Raw genomic sequence first — 25999 nt, forward strand, 5'->3', positions numbered from 1 at the left:
GGGCAGGGTTTGACCGCTGCAGGCTGAAGGACAGCACTTGTTCCCACGGGCAGCCTGTGGGGCTCCCAACAGGAGCTGTGCCCTCACCCTGGAGAGCCCTGTCTGGCACCCGCTGCAGCAGAGACCGTGTCCAGGTTATTTCCCACCTGCAGATACCAGAGTGTATTTGCCTCTGAAAGCAAGAAAAGCTGCAGAAGGTGCCCAGCTGTGCCCATGAGCTGTCTGGGCTTCCCACTGCTGCCATGAGGAGCAAGGGCAGCTCTGTCCCCCCATCCAGGCACCCCAGCAGGAGCTGCCTTGGCCGGCCAGGGAGCAGCAGAGTGTTTGGCCTCGCAGCAAGGCAGCCAGCAGGAAGCATGGGGGCTGTTCAGCTAATCTGGCCTGGGACCAGGCCAAGCGTTTCCACAGATAAATCTTCATCTCCCTCACAAGCTGTTTACCTTCCTTGGGCTAATATTAGTGATTCTCTTCCTGTTTTCCTCTTTGCTCATGTAAAATGATGAGGCCTTGACTGCTGTGTCCACTGCTGGTAATTGAGATGATAAATCTTCCTGCTGGAGACTGGCTTTAATCAGAGCATTGTGTTTGGATGCAATTTAATGACTCTCATGCTGCTCAGTTTGGTCAGGACTCAGGAGAGGTGAGAGCCATTTATATGTTACTTGGCTTAACTGCTGCTTCCACTTTGCTTCCCCTCAGCTGGGAGCCACGTTTTCAGCTCCAGCCTCTGATATAGCCACCTGTCAGACGAGTCATATCCCTGGCATGCCCCTGCTCTGTCCTTGGCATCAGCATTCTGGTCTGCAGGCAGGACTTGTACCGACAGCTACAAACCCACCCTGTGCCCCAGAGCCGTGGCATCAGGGCTGGGGAGCAGAGTGGCACATCCCAGTCTTCTAGTCTGCATTTTGTTCACCCAATTTGATGAGATAGTGAGGAGTAAATTCCACTCCTGCCTCTTCTGACTTCCTTACTAATGTAAAAATTTGGAATTCAGTATTGTACCAATTTGGTCTTGACACAGAAGAGCAGGTTGGATGCTGTGCCCAGCAGTGTCCCTGAGCTGGTCTGCTCCAGGTGCTGCAGCTGCACATGGCAGCCCATGGTCCCCTGGGCTCTCCTCAGACCTAGAGAAGCTGCTGAGCACTTTTGTGTGTGTGTGAGGAGGAGGGAAAATGGCATTTGCTGGATTTGGAGCTCCACAGGAGAGGTTTGAGTGTAAAAATGTAAAGTGTTTTATTGGGAGATCGTGTGAGGGTCTGGAGGAGTAAGGGCTGGATCCTGGCACAGCAGAAACCACAAGTCCTCTCCTTTCCTGCCACAGCAGGGGTGACCAAGCACTGTCAATCCCTTCCCATCCCTGGGAGCTGCTGCAGAGCTACAGAATTGCTGAGCAGTTGCCCAGAGCTGTTCGGTGTCACTCCTGTGAGCACTCAGCTGTCTGCAGCTCAGGGAGAGGGCAAGTTGGTGTTTTGCATCTGAATATTTAAGAGGAGAATATTGTACTGTTCAGATTACTTACTTACATGATTAATTAAATAAGCAAATACTCTGGGATGTGGATGAAAATTCCCCTGAAGCATTTGACTCTTGGTCTGATGATTGCCGTGCAGCAGGACTGTGACCATCTCACACTGCAGAATCCTGGCACTGCCTGTCCCATCCCTGCCAGTCCTGTCCCAGTGCAGCCTGTTCTGCTACATGGCACCTGGGCAGGGGTGGCACACCCTGAGCCACGCTGGTGGCTGTGTTGAGGCAGGCACAGAGCAGCAGCGTGGAAGCACCGGGCACAGCTCTGTCCCCCACGCACGGCAGCTCCAGTGGCTCTGAAATAATTCCTCCCATGTTGGCAAAGGCAGCTGCCAGTCACCAGCCTGGAGCTCCCATTCTGCACGGCTGTGCTTCCAGCGTCTCCCTCTTGTTCTGTGTATTTTCCATGTCTCTTTCCTCAGTCTTTTCAGATTAATAGCATTCCAACTCCTGAAGGAAATGCAGAAAAACGGCATGTTTAATTTTAATTTAGGAAAGCGTTTAGGTAGCAGCCTAGTTTTCTCGCTGCTGTCAATCAGGTTTTCTCAAGGCTGACATCAATTAGTTTAAAAATATTGAATGTAATTTTGCCTGACACAACATATTGCAGCCACTGCAAAATATAATTTATTTTAGAAGAAGAAATAATTAAACTAATTTGCATGTCAGTCAGCTGAGCTGGAATACCGAGGAGAGACGCTGAAATGGAAGATGGCTTTTTTCCCTTCCAGTTGCCCTCAGCCAGCACATGCTGCCCTCGCCTCAATCACGGGCCAGGTGCTCCTCACAGAGCTCTTCGAGGGCAGGTGCCTGCAGCACCCATGCCACAGCCTCATCCACCCTCTGCTTCTCTTCCTGGCACTGGGACCTGCCTGCTGAGCTTTGCTGCTGTGCTGGGGCATTTTGGGTGCATGCACACAGGTAGAGAAAGCCAGAGTTTCTGACCTTGCTGATGTGAATCCTGTGTTAGCTGAGTGCTTTGTGCCTTTCATCACAGATGTGCTCCAACAATCTTAATCACACTTCTGACCATCATAATATCAGTTTATGCCACTGTTACAAAAAACATATTTCAGATGTTTTGAAGATAACTTCTTTCAAATACATCCAACCATTTTTCATTTTTTCCACCTGTAAATCTAGGTACTGACTCAAAGGAAGGGGAAAGTTGATAAAGCATTAAGAAACCTTCAAATATACATTCTACAGCCAAAATAATAAAAAAAAAAAAGTTGATGTATGCCTCACTGGAAAGGTAGACAAGAGTGCAGCAGTTGCCTTTCTAACCTTGATGTTCCTGGACACGTCAAAGTTTGACCCCGTCACTGAGCCAGGAGTAAGCATGAGCCTCAGGCTTCAGCAGTTTTAGAAGGGCAGAAGGAGAGCTTCAATATGACAGGGTGCATTTAGAAAGGTCACTGTCTCAGAGCCCTGCCCAGGGATGCAGGACGCACCCCTGGCTCGGGAGGGGATGGCTGCAGGTGCTCAGCTCTGAGCCGAGGAGCGGCCGTGACCCCGCTCCGTGTGCGGCTCCAAGCGCTCCCGGCTCTGCAGCTGGAGCTGGACCAGCATGGCCCTGTGCTTCTGCCTGGCTCTGGCACACACATCCCTCCTCAGGGGGTGGGGAAGATACTCTCCAAGAGAAGCTGCTTTGCTCAGGATCACCTGGATGTGCAGACCTGGCACGCAGGATCCCAGCAGGTCCTGGGGAGGGTTCGGCAGTGCTGGGTTTGGTTCCTGCTCACAGCTGGCTCCCGCACTGTGGGGCACTAAGGGAGAAGCTCCTCCTCTGGGTTACTGTTAAGAAGGGGGATAGCTGGGATCCTGAATTCTTCCTCCTTTTAGGCTCTACTTTCTTTCCTCTCTTTCTGCTTTTCCTCGTCTTTCTCTCAGCAATCCCAGCCTGCTCCAGAGCTGAGCAGCGGGGATGGTTATCCATCTTCCTGTGGGTTGAGGAGGGGGTGATGAAATGCTGTCATCCTCCTTCTTGCAGGAACTGAACCCTTTTTCTTCCTGCTCATTTGTGGGCATCAAGCACACACCCCGCTGTCTCCCCGGGCTCCCTTCTCACCCCGCTGCCTCCCCCTTTCTTTCTTCCTGCAAGCAATTGCAGTTTATTTCACTGCACCAATATGCCTTTTAAAATAACACATAGTTCTAGGCTTTCAGTCACGACTTCAGCCTCCCTCCCCCAAAAACAACTATCTAATCACCAGAGCAGCTGGTCTGGGTGAGAGGGAGTGATAACATGAGAACCGGGTGAAGGCAGCTCTGGGGAGGGGGCTTAGATTCCTGGCTAATTATGGAGCAGCGCTAAATCTCCTCTCCCCTGGGTCCTCCCCCACCTGATCTGTTGGGGCCAGTATTAATGTTATAGACAAACAGGCAGCAGAACTCCTGCCTGAGCGTGGAGAGAAGCATTAGTTCTGTCACAGGTGCAGCCTCTGGGTAAAACAAAGGAGATGGAGTAAGAGGGAGTTCTCATTTCTGGAGATATATGAGGTGCTTCAGCAAACATCAGGCCCTCCAGAGTGATTTATAATCCTATGGCACGGGCTCAGTGTCCCTCGGCAGTGTGTGTGCAGCTCAGTGATGCTGCAGTGAGTGGAGGTGTAAATGCTGCCCCACTCCACGTGCAGAGTGAACCCCAAGGGAGGGGGGGTCCCCAGGACCACTGCCTGTGTGAGGCTGGGCTGGGAAGTGCCAGGGTGAGAGGGCTGCCCTCAGTTTTACTGTGTGAGCCCCTCATGCCAGCTGGTGGATGGTGCTGTGTTTAAGCTGCACTGGCAACAAAACCCATGTCAGCACAAGAGGCCTGAGTCCCTGGGCAAGAGCCTCATGCCTCAGTGGGGTACATTTGACCCCAGGTCACCTGGGCACAGCAGAGGTGGATGGACAGATCTCACCACCAAGCTGTGCCCTCAGTTGATCGCAGCTGTTTCACATCTCAGCTCCATTTGTTCAGCCCTCAGGTGTTGCTGCCAGTCTCGAGCACCTATGGATCAGGATCCAGGTCAGAGGGTGATCTCACATTCAAGTTTTCTGTTCCATCTTGGTGCTGTTTTGCTGGAGCACAGATCCTCACCACTGGATGGCTGACCCTTATGGCTGGGACTAGCTTTGGCCTGTTCCCATTTTCCAGGGGTAGATCAGGTGGTGTTTCAGGAGTCCTTGGCACACAGTCCAGTGGTAAGCATGAGCCTCAGGCTTCAGCAGTTTTGCAAGGGCTTCTTTTGCAGGGTGCAATGAGGCTGAAGCATGCTCTAGAGGTGCTGCTGTCCTCTAGACAGTCTGTGCCACATGCAGGCAGAGGTGCAGCACTGGCAGCAGCCACGATGGCCTCTGGACAGATGGGGATGAGGGTGTTTGCTCCCTGATAGCAACAGCTGGTCCTTTGTCCTGAAGCTTCTCTTTCTGTTTCAGATAACCATTCCCAGGTGTCAAGGGCCTCTCTCCGGATCCGGATCCTGGATGTCAATGACAATCCACCTGAGCTTGCCACCCCCTATGAAGCCTCTGTGTGTGAGGATGCCAAGCCAGGCCAGGTAGCACGAGTCCCCCAGCTCTGGTCTCAGGCTGCAGGCAGCAATCTGGACCAGTGCCAGCTTTCCCATCTGTTCCCTTCTGCCTGAGAGCCTTCCTGTGCATCCCCTGTCGCAGTGGGAGTCACTCTGCTGGTCCCACTGAGCCCGTCTGCAGGGCTGAAGGCTCGTCCCTCTCTGGCTGGACCCTGCCTGTGGGACCCTGGGAGAGGCTGTGGAAGCAGCACTGGTGCTCACCTCTGCCTTCTCCCCACAGCTGATCCAGACAATCAGCGTTGTGGACCGGGATGAGCCTCAGAGCGGCCATCGTTTCTACTTCACATTGGCACCTGAAGCCACCAACAACCACCACTTCTCTTTGCTGGATATCCAGGGTAAGTCCTGCTGTACCCAGCACCCTTCACACTGAGCAGCACCTCTGGCCATGGAGAGGGATGTGGGTTATGGTTCCTCTGTGCCAGCTCTGGGTGCTTCAGGCATGCTGCTGAGCTTCTTGTCAACCTGAAATGGTGGGACTGGTCAGCTAACAGCTTGGATTTCCTCAAGGAGGCTCTGCGAGCTTTATCCCTTGCTGCAAGCAGCTACAAAGCTCCTCTCATGCTGTCTGGTTAAGTCTTTGGTATTTTCAGGGCTCTCAGTGCCTTTCTTGATGGGAAATCTCCAACCTGCCTGCAGGCAAGGAGAGTATATGGATTTATAGATGAACACACTCCCATTCTGAGCGTTATGATTGATCCCTCTCCAAGGTAAATCCTGGAGGATGGGTTGTCTTGAGGCTGCCATGTGGTGGCCAGCCCTGTGCCCCCAGTGAAGGGGACCAGCTCCAGAGCCCTGGGAGGCAGTGGGGCCATGCTGTAGCCAGCCCACAGCCACAATGGGTTCTCTGGGACACAGCCTGCAAAGCATGATTCCCTGTGGTGTGGTGGCTCTGGGGTGTGCAGTTCCTCTGTTTCCTGGGGTTAATCCTCTCTTTTGGGACACACAGCCAGGCAGAGCTGTCTGTTCCTCTGGGCAGCTCTGGGGCTCTCTCCATCCCTGAGCTCAGGAGCTCATCCTGGGTGACCTGATGCTGCTGTGAGTGCTGGGGGTGCTATGCAGGCTCTGCTGGCTGAGCCTGGCTGCTGTTGGACTTTGCAGGCTGTCAGGTCAGACCGCATTTGTGTGGACAGTAACAATCCAGAAAAGTAGTTACTGGGATGCTTCCTATTTTTGTCTGGTGTTTAGGGTGAATTTAGGTGTTGATTGTAGAAGTAGATTGTACATCAGGGTCCCCTGCAGATACTGGGACCTTCTCCAGCCACGTGTGCATGTGCTTTTCACAGGGGCCAGCAGACCACATTGAAATTCTTCTTTGGTTTTGGTTGGGTTTTCTTTTAAAACCATTTTCTTTCTCTGCTTTTGCAGCTTTATCTGTCAAAAGCCTGTTTTAGTTTGTTCTGAGATTATCATAGGAGTCCTGTGCTGATGTAAGATCGTGCTTGCTCGATCGTGTTTGGTTCAGCGTTATTAGGGACAGTCAAAATGGAAAAGCTTCAGATGTGGTGGTAGCACAGCTGGATATTGCTTTGTGTCCTGAGTAGCACAGCTGTCCCTGACTTGAGTCCCTCCCCCTCTGCTCAAGGGCAGCTGTTCAGAAGACCTTTGCTTCTTATCATGTAAACAGGCTTTAATCCTCAGCAAGATTTTTCCCCACACCCAGCGATTAACTTCCCTCACTTTCTTTGAAGGACCTTATAAAAATGTGCTCAGACGCACTGAGTATCCATCATACACCCGGGTATCCATCCCTGCCCAGACCCTCTTGAGGCTCTGAGCTCTGGGCCAGGCTGTCTGCCATGGCCAGGTTGCCATCCCAGAGCCACCACCACTGTTCTGCTCGTCTGGCAGGACACGTGGCTGGGGGTGTATGGAGCTTAGCAGGGGCTGCTTGGCTCCCTGGCTCTGTGTAGGGGTCCACAGCAGTGGCCTAAGAGCAGGCATTACAGTAGATTCAGGACATGTGTGCCACCATCTCCTCCGGAGCTGCTGCTCTCTTGAGTGGGATGAGGCTCTTGTGGCACAGGGTAATTCTTTGTGCTAAATGATCCCTCGAGCTTTTTGTGTGGTGTAACACTGCATAAAATGAGTAAAAGCTGGCATCACCTCCCGCCTCCTGCTCTTGGGAAAACAAATGTTGTTGCTGCAGGGTTATTCCCAGAGTGTTTGGAGACCCTCCCAATTGCTGAGCAGTACTGTCTTCTACAGCAAGTGGAGGTGGCTGCCTGTGGCAGATGGAGGCACTCCTCGTTTCTAAGAGGTTGCCTTGGTGCCATCTCCCTCCCTTTGATTTCTGCCCCCTTCTCCAGTCCATCGACTGCCCTGGGTACACTCACCTTTGCCCCTGCTCTCGTAGGTGTCCTTGCATCCTCCCTTGTGTTCCCCCTTTGCTTCCCTCTCCTGCATTCACCCCTCTTGCACTTGTCTCTACTCCCCCGTATAAATATCAGTGGTGACAAACTGCTACCACCAGCCCATCTGTTTCTTTGTACAAATTTGTAGCCAGTTTTGAAACGTGATTTATAAATATTGCTTTTGCAGCCAAGGAGTGACACTGATGGATGTCAGCACAGATGGATTCTCTAAGCTCTTGCTTAAATCCTCTCTTTTGCTTTGCACCTACTTCACTTGGCTCCTTCGTGCCACCAGAAAGCCACCTTGGGAAGTGACTTCTCAGCAGGGTGGGGACCAGCACTGGCTCAGAGCACTCCTGTTGCAGTCAGGCAGGGCAGGAGCACCTGGAATGGTGGGAGAGCCTGGGGGGCTGAGATGGCAGCAGTATTTGGGCTCCTTCTGAGGTCCTGGCTGTGGCACACAGAGCTGCTGGCTCCAGTGCTTTGGGCTGGAGATGCAAAAACCAAGGGTGTCCCTGCAGGTGACCACAGAGCTGAGTTATGGGTGGTTGGCAAGAGCTGGGCTTTGGAAACAGCACCATTGTCTATTGGTGTCTCTCTTTCTGTGCTTTTGCTCTGTCTGGGGGAGCGCTCACACACTTCCTGATCCATCAGACAAGGAGTAAATGTCACCTGTGGTAACAACAGCCCCCATCCAGGAAGAAGGTACCCATCATAAGGAGTGACTAAAGGAAGAGATGGAATTAGAGAAGCTGACTGTGTTAAGATCCAACTGGTACCATTCCAAAGACATTCACCATCCTCTGTTTCCTAACTCGCCTTTTGCTGGGTCTTTCTGGCCTGAGAAAATTGATTACAGCAGGATCAAAGGCAATTAAAGCCTGAAATCATGTTCTCCAAGAAATGCTAATTGTGTTGGAAGGGATGGTAACAAGCATCCAAGCCCGGCAACCTGGAAGGAATGCTAGGTAATATGGAGTGACACATGGAGCTACTGACTCCAGGGCTCAAGGGCTCGGCAAGCAGATGTCTGAACTCTCTGCAGGTCTCATTAAGAGCATGTAATGGGTGATAGAAGATCTGAAAATCCTAACAATCAAAAGCAAAATGTTAGGATTTGAGGATTGCCTGAGGATAGAGGAAGCCTCCTCCAGCCCCGCAGGGATGCCCCTCTCAGCACAAGCAGCGCAGATGCTCATTTGACCGGGCCGGGGTGTGTGTGTGTAAAAGAGCATCAAACCTCCTCGGGGCTGAGCAAACAGCGGAGCAGCAGTGGTGCTGTGGCCTGGTATCCAGAGAACTCGAGAGAAGGAAGAGGCAGAAGGGAAAAACAGGATGTTTCTTCTACCAGCTGCACCATCTGGGGCTGGAGGAGGTCTGCTCCCTCGGGGCAGCTCTGGCAGCAGTGTGCCCGCAGGCCCAGCCGGGTGCTCCTCCCCAGAGCCCGTGTTCCCAGGCTCTGGTACGGCACAGCAGCTGCTGGAGAAGGGGGAGACTGATGCTCACAGGGCCCTGTGAGTGTGGGAGAGGGAAGGGACATCAAAATCTCTCCTAGCGCTGTTTGAGATTGAGTTATGAGAAGGATTTATTAGTTCGGTCTTTGAGGCTGCCAAGAGCCTCTTTGGAGAGGGAGTCTGGGAGACTTAATTATTTTATTATTCCTAGTGACGTTAAGCTACCACCAGAGTATATTGCATTTCCAAAATTTCCTCTTAGGGCAGTATTGATGAGTCCATGTGTGTTCAGCTCATGTCAGTTCCTGCCTTGTCCTGCTCCTCAGGTGGACAGAGGGGCCATCTCCTGCCCTGTCACACAAGGTGATGTGATGTAGCACAGGATAATGTCACTGCATGATCAGAGAGAGGGTGGCACTAAAAACCTATGAAGAAAATGTCAATTTATGCAGCAAGAAAGCAGTGATAGTAAAAGGTTTTTGTTGGGGCATCAGAGGACACTCAGCACAGCCGCAGCAGAAGGTGCAGCTTTGTGGGGACTGGGCAGGAAACCAAGTGTGGAGACCCAGACTCGTCTGTTCAGGAAAGCTGTGGATTAACGTCTGCTCACATTCCAGTGCTGCTCCTGAGATGCACTGCTCCTCAGCTCATCACCCCAGAAATGGATTTGGCAGGAAGCTGCTGCGGAGGAAGACACACGAGGGCTGCGGGGCCAGGGCTGCCTGGGCTGTGCCAATGCAAACAAATCTGCACCAAGACACATCCCAAAGCAGCTGCTGTGGGTCAGCTACACATAAAGAAACAACTGCACCAAGAGAAATGTCGATTGTTTTGTAGGAGGTTGCTTTGGATGCATTTTCCAGGATACACATTCCAAGATCTGGGTGAAATTTTCCCAGATCTGTGATCAAAAGGACTACAATCATATGGCCGAGCACTGCTTTTTTTGGAGTATCTCGGAGGGAAACACAGAAGTTTGTGAGTGCAAACACCCAGCAGAGGAGTTCATGGTGGTGGGGAGCAGGGGATAGTGGGCAGGTGGTGGAGCCATTTCAGTGCTGGAGGCAGGTGATCCCTGCCAGGCTGGGCTCTGGCTGTCGATCCTTGGTGAGCAGTTTCATTGGTGTACACGTGAAATTTCTGTGGATCTCCCTCCTGGGATGAAGGGTGCCTGTCACTGTGTTCAGGAGATAAAATACAGTTTCATGATGTTTAAAATAGTGTTTGTAGTTGTGTTTTTTGTTGCTCCCTTGCATCAAGTTTTGGGTCACAGGGCAAACCCTCAGCCCCTTCCTGAGGCAAGATTTCTCTGAGCAGAGCTGTGTGTCATGCTGCTGTTAGATTTAAGTATCAGCTTCTTTATTTTGACTTGGTGGGTGGCAATATTTCTTTTTCAGTGGTGCCAGGTTGCCTAAACTGTCTGGGCTGAGCTGAGGTTGGTGCCTGCCCCTCTGCCACTTGCATGTCTAGTTCCCCTTGGTTTCTAGAGACTGTTTCTAAAAATACAGCACGCCTTGTCGCAGGTCCCTAACAGGAGCTGGAGCTGGCTGTAAACAGAAGGGAGTTGCCAGCCTCCTGCTGCATTTCCAGAGAGGTTTGGTGCTACCCCTGTGTTTACACAGGGCTGAAGAGCAGCTGGGGGAGTTCCCAAGCACTATATTCCATCAGCCCTGTGTGAGGGTTGGGCTGAGCTGCAGTGGAGGGGCAGGGCTGTGTGCTCAGGGATCCTCTGAGCCAGGATCTGACCCCAACCCCAGGCTGGTGACCTGACTGATGTGACAGTGACAGCAAAGGTGGCCTTCCTGGGCTGTGGCCAGAGCCTCGCTCTCTTACAGCACTTTGGTCTGTCCTTTTTGTCCTGTGGTTTTATCTCCACTCAATCCAGGTGTCTGAGGCTTACTTTTAGCTGGGCTAGCTAGGAGCTAGTCCTGGCTTCTTGCTGAGATGGTGCCGTTAACATTATTTATGTTAATAATAATAATACACTGCAGCAAGGAGGGGGGACCAGCACCAAATGAGATCTCATTACCTTTGCTCAAACGATTAGCATAACAATATTTTTTTTTCCCTAGCTTGTCCCTGGTAGGCCACAGGCAGCTCTCAGATGTTGCTGCCACCACACTTGGTTCAGCCTCCTTGCACCCAGGGGCCAGTGCTCCCCTGTTCCTCCCGACACCTCTGCCCAGTTGCCATGGTGCTGCTGCCACATGCTGCTCCAGCAGTCTCAGCCACAGTGGCAGGTGTCCCACAGGACAGGAGTCTGTGCTCTGCAGTGCCCTGGCTGCCAGACAGAGCCTTTGGGATCTGCTTCCTGGCTGACCAGTAGATCTTCCATCCTGGCTCACCTCCTGTCCCCACCATGCCCTGTGTGCTCTCATGCAGCACCCAATCCATACAGCAATTTCCGTGATGGCAGCAGCCCAAGGGCCAGAGTTACAGTAGATGTCTTTTCCAATGGAAGAGCTGATTCATAGAGAAAGGGGATGGTGTGGCATAAATCAGGTCCAATGAGGAGAGTCTGTAGACAGCAGCACCTTGCCATTAGTGGGCCAATCTATGGTTTATTAGATGAAGACTTCAGACAGTCAGCAGCAGCTTGTGACACCTGGCTGCAATTGTCACCTGCTGTTCAGCCCCATCCTGCCCATGCTGCTGCTGGCTGGCAGTCTGCAGCACCCCTGAGCAGGGAGTCAATCCCAGTGTCAGTCCCTGTCCCTGCCCTCCCTCCCTGCTCCTGGTCGGCAGCAGCTGCTCCTTGGGTTCATTGCTGGCACCAGGGCCCTGGAGGGTCCCGTGAAGTGGCTGTGTTAATGGGATCTTAATGAGTTGTGCTGTGCCAGCTGAGCCCCTGAAGCAACAGGGTGGAAGCAGATGGGGAGGAGGATGCCTGACTTGGCTGAGAGGCTTGGAAGAAGCTCTACCTACTCCTTCAGGAGTTACAGAGGATCACAGGGGTATCTGGCCCTCTGGCTGAGGCAGGACCATTCACTCATGGCTCTTGGCTTTGGAAGAAGCAGTGTCTGCTCTTGCAGCCTCATTGCCACCTGCAGATCTTTTCTGTTCTTGTGTATATGTCAGCAATTGATTTTTATCCTGATTCTGTGCCACTCTCAGAGGGTCTTTTAGAAGTTTTTCCCCTCTCTCTGTGCCACCTGCATTGTTTGTCAGCTTGGTTTAGAGACTCATGTGCTGCTGCTTCTGTGCCAGGCTCATTCCCAGGTGTGGTGACAAAGGAGATGCCTGGCTAGCCCTGAGGTGCTGCTGGCAAAGGGGAATGTGCTGTAGTGGAGCTGGCCATGTTCAGGCACTCAGGCTGCAGGGGGCTGCAGTGCCAGGGTCCAGGAGCTGAGTCTATGTGATGGAGGAGGGGGAGGCCCCAGGCTCTCTCCGGATGCCTCCTGGAGGTGGTGCAGGAATAGCTCCAGAGCATGGAGGAGCTCCTGGCAGGTCCTGCAGGCTGTGATGTGGGGGTGACTTGGCTGTGGCTTCACTTGTTCCCTGCAGACAACACGGCAGCGGTGCACACGCAGAGAGTGGGCTTCAATCGCCAGGAGCAGGATGTGTACCTGCTCCCCATCCTGGTGGTGGACAGCGGCCCCCCAGCCCTGAGCAGCACAGGGACTCTGACCATCCGTGTCTGCGGCTGTGACAGCAACGGGGCCATCCAGTCCTGCAACAGCACAGCCTACGTCGTGTCAGCCACGCTGAGCCCCGGCGCCCTCATCGCCCTGCTGGTCTGTGTCCTCATTCTGGTTGGTGAGTGCCTGCCTGTCCCCTGCGTCCTTCCTGTCCTGTCCTGTCCCAGCTCCACTCCATCAGCATCACGTGAATGTGTGCAGGCAGGAGCTGTGGGCACAGAGCAGGCTTCTCTGCATCTGTCTCCTCCCTGGTAGCTGCAGCATGGGGGGCATGGACCTCAGCCCCTGATGGGGGGACCAGTTCTGGCGTGCTGGGGCTCCACAAGGCAGCCAGAGCAGAGTGTGTGGTGCTGCCCAGCAGAGCCTGGAGAGCTGCTGGCTCACTCCCTGCCTGGAAAGGCAGGAGCCAAGAGCTGCTTGCCAGCTGTCATGCTGTGCCCACAGCAGGCATCTCACAGCAGATGGGGTGTGTGCTCCCAGCATGTGGGAAGGCGTGGCAGGTGTGGGGCACACAGGTGTGTCCTTGCCTGGAAAGGTCAGTGTTAGAGTGTGTGTGAGTGTGTGGGCAGGATGCAGAGCTGGGCTGTGGTCAAACCAGTGTGCTGCCTAGGTCAGGACCTGTACCCAGGAGTGCTGCTGCCTGCCAGGGGCACATTGGCACAAGCTGTGCTGGGCATGGGGAGCATGTGCTTCTGTGCCTGTGGGAAGGGGCTCTGAGAAAGGGATGTTGGAGTGCCATCAGGTTTAGCACAGGACAGTTGATGGATGCAGCTGCTGAAAGCCCTCTCTGGCCCCAAAGCTGGCTCCAAGGGCTGTCCAGACACCTGTGGGAGGCAGCACGTTGTTTGGTGAGGTCTCCTCTCCTTGGCATGGCTCCACTCCGTGTCTCCTGCAGCATCTCCGTTCAGAAAACCCTTTCCCACAGGGTGCACTTTACACTGGTTTCATTTTCCAACGCAGTGCAAACAAATTTCTGCCTAATTGCCCAAACGAATAAAGTGCACATCGGTGCTTTAAAGGTGATGGGCTGAATGGATGATGATCCAGGACACAGCTGCGGCTCGCTGCTCGGGCTCTGTGCCATCTGCTCCACATTCACCCACCCAACATTTGCCTGCTACTGTGAATCATGCACCCCGTTTTCCTACTCATCTGCAGAACCCATCCGTTTGTCTGTCCAGCTGTGTGTTTATCCATCGCTCCCTCCTGTCTCGGTGGTCACGCTGCATGGCAAAGGAAGCTCCCAGTCTGGCCTGGAGCTTGGGCAAGCCTCTCTCCAAGCCAGTGCACAGCACGGCTGCTGCTTGATGAGCCTGGCTGATGGGAGCCGTCTGGCATGCCGGCAGGGCTCCCCGTGCCGGGGGTGCCGTGCCTCCACACCTGGCACCAAGCAGGAGTCATCCTCAGCCTGCAGGAGCACGGCGTTCCCGAGACTCTGCGCACATCTGACTGTCTCTTCCTTTCCCAGTGCTGGTCCTTCTGATCCTCACGCTGAAGCGACACCACAAAAGCCACCTGACCTCTGAGGATGACGAGGACATGAGGGACAATGTCATCAAATACAACGATGAAGGGGGTGGTGAGCAGGACACAGAGGCCTATGACATGTCAGCCCTGCGCAGCCTCTACGACTTCAGTGAGATCAAAGCTGGTGATGGAGGTGGGGGGCCAGGAGAGGGGGGCCCAGGCAGAAACCCAGCCTCGGAGCTCCATGCCCTCCCACAGTGGGTGCAGAGCCCAGACCTGGACTTCTCTGTGTTCAGAGACTATATCTGCAGGAAGGTGGAGCAGGCAGACGAGGACCTCTCTGTGCCGCCCTATGACTCATTCCAGACCTATGCCTTCGAGGGCTCGGACTCCCCAGTGCCCTCCCTGAGCTCCATCAACACCTGGTCCAGCGGCTCAGAGCAGGACTTCTCCTACCTGGGGGGCTGGGGGCCGCGATTCCGGCAGCTGGCAGCGCTGTACGCGGGGCGCAGGGGCGAGGAGGACGGCGAGGAGTCCTAGCTGCCCCTCCAACCCCGTGGGCTCCGGACACCTCCTGGACTGGGGCTCCAGGCCGTGCCACACGGGAATCGTGTGCTCCTGGGCCAGACTCCACGGCTGCCGGCCAGAGGCTGCACCGCGGGCCCCGGGCCACTGCTCCTCCGCAGCTGCCTTTGGCTCGGGTGGGCTCCACACTCACGTGGGGAGGCTGGGGAGCCCAGAGGAGCCACCGGGCTGTCCTCATCTCCTCAAAGCCAGTCTCCATTAAAGCACTACGCATTGACTTAAGAAGGAGAAAATCTAATTCAAGAGGGTTTGGAGAGGGTTTCTCCCCTACAAATTATAATTTAAATAGATCTGTTCGGTGATCCCTATCCAGGAGAGGAAGAGCAAACCGGGAGCCTTTTGTTGTCTAAATTGTTTTTGTCACTTGAGTCAGAGCATTTAAAGAGCTTTGATTTCTTTAAGAGCTTTCCTTGCTGAGGGAAACAAGCTTTTAACTTCTGTTCAGATTTTTCCCTCCTAAGTTTACGTGCTTTTTGAAGTCTTCCTTCTCACTGCTCCCCGTGGGCCTCTCGGTAGCCCCTGGCTGTGGGCATGGTGTTGGAGGGAGGATGGCAGGCTGGGATCACATCCTGCACAGAACGGCCGCTCTCCTCAAACCAGGTTTCCCTTCCGTGCTGCAATCACTTCACCCCTGTATTGTGGTCACAGAGGTGCTGGTGATGTGAAGGGGATCCCCAACACTCCCTGCACGGCAGACATTGTCTGTGAAGTCTGTGCCCCACAGTCCAGTGACAGACAGGGATGTCCCACCTGTCACCGAGGTTCAACCTGGCCTGGGCCACAGAGCAGCTGTGCTGCTGGGGAATGCCATCAGAGCATTCTGGGGGGCCCAGAGCAGCACCCCCAGGTGGGATCTGTCAGCCCCTCACACAGGACCTGGGGTTTGCAGAGCTCCCAGCCAGGCATTGGCTGTCACCAAATGGTCTGAGCTGCACAGGGCAGCAGGCAGGGTGTCAGTGCTCCCTGGCCCACCGTGGCTGGGGGAGAGCTGCATCCCATGGAGGACTTTGCTGCAGGGTGAGGGAGAACCCTGGACTGCTGGCTGGGAAGAATAATTCCTGCTTGCACCTAGCTGACAGCAGAGCATCACCATTAGCAACAGAACAGCCATCCCCAGGAGATGTTTGTGAGGCCAGAACCTGCTGGCACAGCTCTGGGGCCAAGCTGGCTGCAGGTTGGGCAGCACGTCTGTGACACCTCAGGGCACCCAGGGTGTCCCCACCCCAGCACAGTATCCCACAGCAAACCAGCATGAGCTCCCAGCGGGACTGCTTTTGCATGCAATTCCTGGGTTTGGGAGGTAGGTATGAGGATGCCAGTGGGATATGCCATTGCTCTTCAGGCTGCAGATGATGCTGGAGAAAAGCACTGGGTGCCCAGTGCCTTCCCAGCCTGCCAACTACCACAGGGAAAACTGAACAGCCTGTAGAGTGATGTCCTTGCACAGCACCTCAGGCCATCCTGGCTGGTGCAGCTCTTTATCTGTTCATGTTGGAAAAAAATCAATTATATCATTGATAGGTAACTGATACAGTCTCCCAAGGCCTGACACATCCTGGGCTTGTCATTGGGTTTGTCCTTTTTATTTTAACCACAGACACTGTTTTCTCTCCTTGGAGAAGGTTTAACTGTAAATGTACATGCGTGTCCATTTTTTTACTGCGTGTTGCTTCCCGGCTGCTGGCGTTGGTCCTTTGGCTGCAGCACGAGACCCAGCAGTGGAGAGGGACAGGACCTGTCTTTGCCACGGTGCCTGCCCTCAGCTGCTCCTGCCCACTGCCACCACGGCCCCTGTGCAAAGCCCCAGCTTGGCTCATACCAGGACCAGGAGCCCCTGGAGGGACCAGGGTCCCTCCGAGGAGGCGATGGTGCTGTGGCTGGCACCTGTGCCCAGCGTGCTGCTGGTTCACTGTGATGATGCTGGGGAGGCAGCAGGGCCCTCGAGTGCCAGCTCTAGCCACTCCATCTCAAGCACGTGGCACCCCGCACCTCCCAGCAGGAGAACAGAGAAAGCCCTCTCTTTCCTCAGGAATGTGTTTGTGTTTTCCCTCTGGGCTGCAGAGCTGTGCCCGAGCCCCTCTGGCACTGGCCCTTCCTCTAGCCAAGTGTTGTGCAATAGCAGGGCTCTGTCCTAGGAGATGGGGTCTGACAGGGTACGTGTTTAGCAACCCTCCCAGCGGGTTCTCCCCCATCCCTGACCACCCCTGCCCAGCCCGTGCTCCCCAGCGCGCATGCACGCACGCTTGCGTTTTACTTTCTGTCCCACGTGTAAATACGGGAGGAGCGCGGTACCGAGTGGTCCGGTACCGAGGGATCTGGTGCCAAACGATCCGGTACTGAGGGATCCGGTACTGAGGGATCCAGTACTGAGGGATCTGGTACTGAGGTATCTGATACCGAGGGATCTGGTACTGAGTGGTCCAGTGCCAAGCGATCCAGTACAGAGGGATCCAGTACCGAGGGATCCGGTACCCAGGGATCCGGTACCGAGCGATCCAGCCCCGCTGCACTGCCCGCGCCCCCTGCCTGCCCCCGCAGGAGGAGCTGGCAGCTGCCACCATGTCTGATGGAGTCACTTTGGTTTTGTTTCTCTACCCAGATGAAATTAGAAGGTTGATTTCCTCACCCTTGTTATTTTTTCAAGGTCTTTCTGGGACCTGGAAATAAATTATTTCCTTGTCGTCTAGCCTGAGTCTTACGTGCTTTTTTTGGTCTTTTTTCTTTCCTTACATGGCCCTGTCATTGTGGTCCCTTTGGTGGCTTCCACGAGGGGCTGGGTGGCTGACAGGCTGCAGCATGTTCCCACTGGCAGGATGCTGTATCTCTGGCTTCTTCCCATTTCTCATTGAAATGCTCATCAGAAAAATCTTCTTCAAGAGAAGGGTCAATTTTTTTCTCCTGAACTTGAAGGAAATGAAAATGAACAATGAAAAATACATGTCCTTGGTTTTCTCCATCCTTTCAGGAGAAAGTTGTGTTGTGCTTTGAGCAGCTCAAACTATTCTATGATTCTCTAATTCTTCATGGCTTCAGTGCAGCTGAGCATTGTCAACAGTTTTGGAACCTGACCCATTCTCATTTTGGTGATGTCGTGTGTTACAGCAGTGTTCAGTTACTGGCAGCAGCTAAAAAACCCTACTTCAAACTCAGTTTTAATACTGAAATTATGCAAATAAATGGCATTCTGGCCTGACCACAGCTAAATCAATTGCTGGTGGTTTCCTTGCTGGCCAGGGGCTGGGGAAGGATCAAGGTTTCCTCATGGCAAAGAAGGCCTGGGAAACCTCACTGAGGTGGCTGCAGATGCTCCAGCAGCCATCAGTGTGACAAGGACACACCATGGAGGGATGGAGCAGGCACAGAGAGAGGAGACACAGCTGAGCTCGGTGGTGGCCTCAGCACATAGAACAGGCAGACTTTAAACTGCTCCATAAGGCAACAGTCATTTAAACAGCATCTTGCAGTCCTGGCTCCAAAACAGGATTATTGTTCCCCCAGGTCTTTGAGTGTTTCCTTATCCTTCACCATCCCCCTGCCTCCACTCCATCCTGCTCCCTTGATTATTCACTAAATGTTATGGCAGAAGCATCTGGTGACCTTTGATGACAGCAGTTAGTGGGATGCTGTGACAGAAGGGGGAAGTCTTGAGGCCAGAGGGTTTTCCAGAGGCACAAGGTGTACTGTCAGACCTCAGTGTCCACACAGTTTTCCTTCTCACACTTACAGTGAGTCCCTCTACAGCTGCCAGCCTTGAGAAAGACTTTCTGCCAGCATCACATTAATTGCCCCCTCACAGCAAGTCTGTCAGTGCTGTGCTCACATCTGCCTGCTGTGGCAGGTCTGGACACTTGGCCCATTGCTGTTTGCAGAGAGTTAAGCATTGCTGAGTGTTTTTACCCAGGTTTCCAGCCCAGGTCCTTGGCAACAAGAACTCTCATCCAGCTGCAGCTCTCCAAGTCCTGCTGTCCTACTTCAGGCACCCAAACACTTTGGGACTCTAGAGGCCGGGGCCTGGAGTGTTCTGGGAACTCCACATTGAGGAGGAGGAGGTGTCTGCAGTCACTGTGCTCATTGCTGTGGAGGTGACAAGTGCCTGGCATTGAGTGTGAGCCTGCGCTGTGCAGGAGGATTTGCTTCTTGTATACTGTGGGGAAATGGAGAGAGCTCAAAACAACAAATTGCCAGTCAGAACCAGACCCTTCACTACAAAAGAAGAGGATTATTGAGAGCTTTGATTGCAGAAGCATCTGTGAAGATGCTTGAATAGCTCCATGCCTCCTCAACACAGCTCCTTCTGAGGAAATTTTCCTATAGCAGCTTCTCTCTCTCCAGCAGTTGCACAACAGCCTCGTTGCAGAGCAGGGTAAGGGCAGGAGGGGAAGCCAGTCCTGCTCTGCAGATGATGATTCTCGCCACATGGGATGTGACCTGTGGCTGTCTACTGGCAGTGCTGGCCGAGTGGCACTTGCCACTGTCACATTCTGAATGGGTCCTACAGGGCTGGTGCTGCTGTGTCCCATCAGCCACGGGCTGCTGCAGCCCCTTTTCATCCCCAGCACAGGGAGACTGCATCAGTCACCTCCAGTGCCTGCACTGAGCCATGGCAAGCTCCAGAAGGCAAGGTGTCCAGGTCTCCTCTAGAGAGGTATTTACAAAAGATGGATGTGATCTGCTGGGATCATTAAGGGGAAGTGAAAAAAGGGCAGTGATACCTTCACCCCCAGGAGGAAAATCTATCTCTGGTAACTGAATGTAGCAAGGCTGTGTCAACCTCTACCTCCTGTTCCCACTGGCAATATCTTGCTCTGGAAGGTGATCCCTTCTCCCCCCATATCCTCTGAGGAAGCTGCTTTATCACCAGAAAGCTGACTCCTTTAACCACCTCCACCACAGCTAATATCCCAGCCCCCTACATCCTTTCATTTACCAAGCCCTTGAGCTCCTTTCAGGGTTGGTGTCAGACTCTCCCTGCTCAGCAAAATCTCTGTTTTACCTCTCTGCCCTGTGCTTGGTGCTCTGTCTTGTCAGGGCTCTCTTTCTGTGCCACAGAACTCTGGTTTGTGCTCTCTGCTTGCTGTGGCTCTGCTGCCTCCCAGCCCATGCCAGGAGTGTTCCCAGTATCTGGAGATGACCTGGCTTTGTGCTTGGCAGCAGCAGTTCTTGCTCTCCTCTCACTGCTGGGAACAGAGCTGTGTTTCCAGACAGCTGTCACAGCTCTGTCACCACAGCCAGAGAAACTGGAGACAAACAAAATCATTGAATTTCACTTGGTCCTGGAATTGTGCTTCTGTGCAGTCAGTGGGGCTGAGACCACCCCTCACCTTGCTGAGCAGGAGCACGGTGTGGTGGAGAGCTGGTGCTCCTGCTGCCAGTGAGGCTATGTCCTCTTGGGATGCTGGTGCTGTGCTGGCCATCATCTGTCACTCACACATCCCAGCCTGGGCTTTCTCCAGCCTCACAATCCCTTTCCAGATGAGTGTGGATTTAATGACTGTTCTTCAAATTTTTATGGAAGTACCTTGGGCTTTGCAAAGCTGAATCCAGCATGGATGGGCAGAGTCTGAAGTAGTTGGGATACACAGCAAAGCACAGCCAGGGCTCCCCATGCAGCAATCACACAGCCCTGGCCTTCCCATGGTCCATCCCACCCTTGTGAGGGGTCAAATCTGGCACTTAACAGAGTGACATTGGGCAAGAAAGAAAAGGTAAAAGCAGGAGCAGGAGCCCAGTGCCTTGGTGTTTGCCTCCCCTAGGCTGCAGAGCGAGCCACACCATCCAGCCACCCCTTCTGCTGCTGCGTGTGCCATGGGCCGTGGCTGGGAGGCCAAGTGCTGATTCTTAGACATCCCTCATCTGTAGTCAGTGCCAGCGAGTGTTTGTGGCTCGGGGTTGTTAACTGCCCTGTCCAGCTACACTGCAGCTTTATAGACATCCATTTTTCATCTCCTTCACTGCTGTGGAGGAGCTGCTCAGGTGAGCACGAATTGGTCCAGCTTTTCACTGGGGGAACAGCCACCAGCCATTTCTAAGCAGAACAGATCCCCTTAGCTTGTGTTTTAACCACAGTAATTCCTGGAGTTTTAATCCCTCTTCTGCTTTGGGAAGCACGCGTTGCCATCCACCCTGGCAGAGGCAGCCCAGGGCAGCCTCCACGGCGGTCAGGAGTCACTCACCTTTAGCCAGGAGCCAGGCAGCTGTTGAAATCCCTTCACACTGCACGCAAATTAGGCATTGAAAACACTCATTACAGGCAACATGACACGCCTTCATTATTCCAGAATAATTGTCTGAAAAGCTCAGCTCGAAGCACAAGCTTCACTTGGTGCAGGAATGTGATAAAAAGAAAACAGGAAGTGCAATCAATGCTTGTAATCCTTTTAAATAAAAAGGTACTTGCTAGTAGCTGCCAACATCTTTAAAAAGCTGTGATTTCCCCGGAGAGAGCCCTTATCAGCTACGACTGCGTGTCATTCTGGCTGTCTGTCAATCCATCAGACTTCAGTGCCACTGACATTAAGAAGCCAGGCGTTAAGATTATCACATTTACCCGTAATGTAGCACAGATTGTGTTGACATTTGGGAAGTATTCCACCACAGGAGCTATTTGACTTCAATGCTTTCTTCCTGAAGAAAAAAATGCTTTGAAATACCGGAGGGCAGGCGCCTGCTCTGCCTGCAGCATGCTGGCAGGAGGAGCAGGAGGAGCAGGAGGGTGCACAAGCGATGTCCCGGGATGTATCCCAGGAATGCTGCTCTCCTGTTCTTTGGCTGCACCTGGCATGGAGCAGGCAGGTATTTGGGTTGGCTGAGGAGGGTTCCCCTGTGCCCTGCCCTGAGGCAGCTGTGGTACAGTCTCCACAGAGACCCAGAGAGCAGCACCATCTGCTTGCACCCCTCCTTCCTCCTCCTGGTGCTCCTCCTCTTGAGAAGGTCTCAGCTCTGTCCACAACGGAGAGGGGGATATTCCAGGCTAGGCCATGGAAACAATAGTAAATGACCTAAAAGGAACTGATTAATCTCTTTAAATAACTGTGAAGCCGTTTTCCAGAAAAAGTTAATCTACTCTAAATGGCTCTGGTGCTTTTCTTGGGCTCCAATCAATACGTGGTCACTTGCTTTTCATGTGTAATTCACAGTAATTGCAAAAGAGCATTTTCAGAAGAAAATTACACTCTGCAAGCAGAAATGCATAAAGACACAAGGGCCAATTGTCTTTGAATCCCAGCACCAGTCATGCTGTCAGACACACTGGTGAGCTGGAGGTGCTTCAGCTCGGTGTCCTAGGTTCTTCTCTGGGAAGCTGCTGGAGGTGCTGGAGCGTGTTGTGTCCAGATGGCTTGATTTGGAGTCTCATCTGCTTTCAGGTCTGGCTGCCAAGGCCCTGGCCTGTGGACCCCTAGCCCACCAGCTGCATAAAGAAGTTGGCTGCAAGATTGGGCAGAGACACATCCCTCTCCTGTCACTGCAGACATTGCTGGGATCCAGAGCCTGCCGTGCTCTTTCCAGGCTGTCCCATCCAGGGCTGCACACAGCCAGTACTGCCCATGCATAGCAGCACCCAGCCATCACCCAGAGCCTCTGGGGCCTGGGACGGGTCCTGGGCACAGAGCTAGTGCAGTGCAGTGCAGATCACATTCCCAGGTCTGTCCTATCCCCTTCATCTCCTGCTCAAGTTTGTGCTAACCAGTGCTTGCTTCATCCGTGCCCAGCCTCGAGCCATTGCTGCCTGATGGTAGGACAGGCAACCCCTTCCAAAGAGTCCATTGCCTTTCCGTCATACACTGTAAAACCAGAGCATAATTTTCCAGAATGTCATTCTAATTCCACTGAGAAAGCTTATTACTTGTGATTTACCCATAAAAAAGCCCGGTGACTTATGCCGGTGTGTCTGTGGGTTTGCCCATCAATCCATCACGGCAGCAGCAGCTCTCCGCAGGGCAGGGGGAGCGGATCCAGGGGCTGAGGTGAGCATGCCACTGTGATTGACACACTGCTTTTGCTGGCCATAAAGCCTCTGACATATTCCTTTTGGCTCAGTGCAGATCCGCACTGCTGAGCTCCAGCACAAATGTCATTAAAACATGTTCTACCCATGGTACCTATAAATAATTGAGACAGCAGGTCTGCACTGTGCTGCAGCTTTCTGCTCCTCCAGTGAGCTGGCCTGGGGAGATGACCTCTCCTTCTCCCACTCACCCTCTCAGACACGAAGGGGCACCGGACACTCGCCCCACACTAATTTCTCTGAGACATTGGCAGACCATGCTCCCAGGGCTGGGATCTGGGCTGCTCCCTGCAGGGAGGTGAGTGCAGACCATTGGGCTCCAGACCTTGCTTTTATGGGCCATGAGCAGTGCCTGGCTCCTGCCTGGGGCACTGCCACGTGTGGATGTGTGGGCAGAACCTGGCAGGTGGGTAGAGGAGCCCAGTGATCTCAGTGAGTCAGGAGCAGTTCCCGGTTGTCAGTGCCCACCACTTCCCAATCTGTTGAAGTTTCCAGAGCTGCACAGGGCAGCACCTGCAGGTCTCCCTGTGCCAACACATGGCCCACATAGTTAATGCTATCTGAAAGAGTTTAATGGACTCAGATGCATTTCCAATACTGTCACTAAATGTGTAGGAAATTCACAATCCATGGCTGAGAATGCTGCTTGCTGCTGTGGCCTTGGAAGCACAGCCTATCCCTGAACTCAGGTTTCCCCACTCACCTGGCCAAGACTGGTGGGAGCATCCTGTCCCTTGTGAGTCCCATCACGGTGTAGTACCTGCCACCCATTCTGTTCACCAGTCAGACCCCTCCAGCCCTTCTGCAAGTCCTGGCACAAAGGACATGTGCAGTGTTTGATCAGAGCTCCTGCAGGCCATCAGGTATGAGCTGTGGAATGGCAGATGAGCTTACAGGCAAGGCTTCCTTTTGTGGGACTCCCATGTGGAACACCTGTGAGGGACATCAGCTCTGTCCCTGTTGAGAAGGGCAAGCTCACACCTTCAGCACCAGCTCCCTACACCTCCCATCACATGGTTCTGTCTCCCTTCATGCCCACAAACAGGTTTTTTCTTTCCTTCCTTCTCATGACAGCCACTAGCTCCCCCGTACCAGTGGGAGTCATTAGCAGGCATCACGCTGGCAACGCGCAGTGTAAATAGGGAGTGCTGATATCCCACTTTGCCGTGCTGGGAGCAGCAACCCCAGACTGACGCTGTTCCCCTGGCAGGTCCCACCCATCAGTCTGACTCTGGATGTTCTTTAGATCCACAGGCTCCTTCTGGCTCCCTGGGTTCAGGAGAGCACAGTGCGAGAGAGCTGTGTCGTGGCCTCACACGAAGGCTCATCCATCGCCAGCACAGACACACGTGGAACCACAGCAAGGTGTTCTGGCGATGGAGGAGCCACCTCTTGCCCCAGGGACACATCCTGGGCTGAGCATGGCTGTCCTGCCCCTGCCCACACATGTGCAGGGCACTGGGCACGTGCCAAGGCAGGTGCTGTGTGCGTGTGGAGGTGTGCAGCCATGCAGAAGCATGTGTGTGCTGAGGCAGACGCTGTGCTGTGCAGTGTGTGTGCCCTGACAGATCATGAAGGTGTATTAAATAGCAGCTGTTGGGCTCTTCCCGAGCACAGCAGTAACACAGTTGGGACCATTGTGATGTCTTCTTAATTTAAACTCGTGTTGTCTTTCAGCCACGTGCTAATGAGGGCTAATGGGAAGATCAGCTTGCTGTTTGCCAGCGTTGCTGTGTGCATTGCCATGGCCCTGTCACTCCTGCAGCCTGGATGTCCTCACTGGCTGGTGCCTTTCCCTGCCTTGCTGCTCTGATGGGAAGAGGGACTCGGGGTCTGCTCCCTCTGGAGCTCATGTGGCATGTCAAAAACCATTCCACCAAGCCAACTTCTCTGACCACACAGCAGCAGGACTCATCTGGGGACCAGAGCCTCCAGGTGCTGTCCATGGGCACCCCCCAGGATCTCCAGGGCTCCCTTGTGTCACAGCAGCAGCAGTGCCAAAAGCTCGACTGGCCCCTGTGGCTGGGACACCCACAGTGCTGCCATATCCTCTCCCATCTCTGCAGCCCCAGGACAGCCACACACACCCTGGGGACCCTCCTCTTGCAGAAGGGGTAGCCATGGAGTCTGTGTCACCCCTCGTGCTGCCCTGCTGTGACCCAGGGTCTGCACAGGGTACAGCAGTTGCTGGTACCTAGAGGAGTGATGGTTTGGCCACAGCTCAGTAACTTCTTGTCACCTGCATGCCCATCCTCGCTGGCATGGCTGTGGGGCTGGTGCTTGGGGACAGGGCAGCTCTGCATGGCACATCTCTGCTCCACAGGGCTGGGGCTCATTTTCCCTCTCTCTGTGCCTGTCCCCAGCTCTCCCTGCTCCACAACCACACGTGCCAGCTGCACAGCAGGGCACTGTCCCAGGGCTGCCGGAGGGGCTGCCTGAGGGTGCCAGCACCGACCCGACGGAGCGGGAGCGGAGCACAGGGAGCTCCATGGTGGCAGCATCCCTGGAGCTGCTTCTCCCAGCACTAACCCACACATTTATCAGGATTAATGAAGCGTGCAACAAACGGATCGGGGAGGCAAAGAAAGCAGCAGAGACAGAGCCAGCGGCTGGCAGCAGGCAGGAGGGAGATGAGGGGGTGTGTGGACCAGGGATGCTGGCCAGGGCTGCACAGGAGCAGCACACCTCCCTGGGTACATGCTCCCACCTTCCCACATGGACACACAGGAGTGCTCACATTAGCTCATCATCGTGCATACAGGCATGAAGAAAAGAGAGACAGTCTTACCAGAGATCAGCCATCAATATTTGAAAAAAAGCCATTGAATACTAACACAGCCACTTATGCCATATTTGCATACTTGCTTAATAAAAAATTACGGCCATTCAAAGCTCAATCATTAATTACCCAGCATATTTTTGTTTAACTCCCTCCCTTTTTTATTACAGACTAAGCTGTTTTCCTGCTTATTCAGCAAAAATTCCTTACTCTTCCACCAGGATGAGACACGCAATAAATATGTACTTATTAAGTGTGCATTACAACTGCACGAGCTGGGAGAAGTAATAACAGGCCCAACATAAAGCTGAAGTATTTACGCATGTACCTAGGGCCACTTTAGCTATTTATTTTCACAAAGAAATTAAATTAGATGGTTTGATAGCTCTCAGTGTGACTATGGTGGGAATTCACATAGGCCTCAGCCTGTCAGGTGGGGATGGGTTTGAAAGCACAAACCCATGATGAGGGCATGCTGCAGACATCCTGACAAGCCAGATGTGCTGGGCAGGAGTCCCTGCCAGGAGGGTCAGTGCCCAGCCAATCTCCTCTGCCTCCCAGCTGGGAATCCCATGGGAACACCAGGCAGGCAGGATGGACACCAGGCAG

The 25999-nt window shown here is 53.6% G+C and overlaps 1 protein-coding gene across 2 annotated transcripts in view; it reads left to right on the top strand.

The window, feature by feature from the left end:
* Positions 1–17292, top strand: part of CDH22 (cadherin 22) — a 58269-nt gene extending 40977 nt beyond the window's left edge. The window contains exons 9-12 of one of the 2 annotated variants that reach the window (XM_015647708.2): positions 4954–5075; positions 5329–5446; positions 12421–12650; positions 14023–14125. In XM_015647708.2, coding sequence (XP_015503194.1) covers positions 4954–5075; positions 5329–5446; positions 12421–12650; positions 14023–14037 — 485 coding nt within the window. In that variant the 3' untranslated portion in view covers positions 14038–14125. Of the gene's footprint in view, positions 1–4953; positions 5076–5328; positions 5447–12420; positions 12673–14022 lie in introns of both variants that reach the window. The other variant, XM_015647707.1, reaches the window with a different exon arrangement.
* Positions 17293–25999: the final 8707 nt, after the last annotated feature.

Source organism: Parus major, chromosome 20 (assembly GCF_001522545.3).
Source record: "Parus major isolate Abel chromosome 20, Parus_major1.1, whole genome shotgun sequence".
Taxonomy (NCBI): domain Eukaryota; kingdom Metazoa; phylum Chordata; class Aves; order Passeriformes; family Paridae; genus Parus; species Parus major.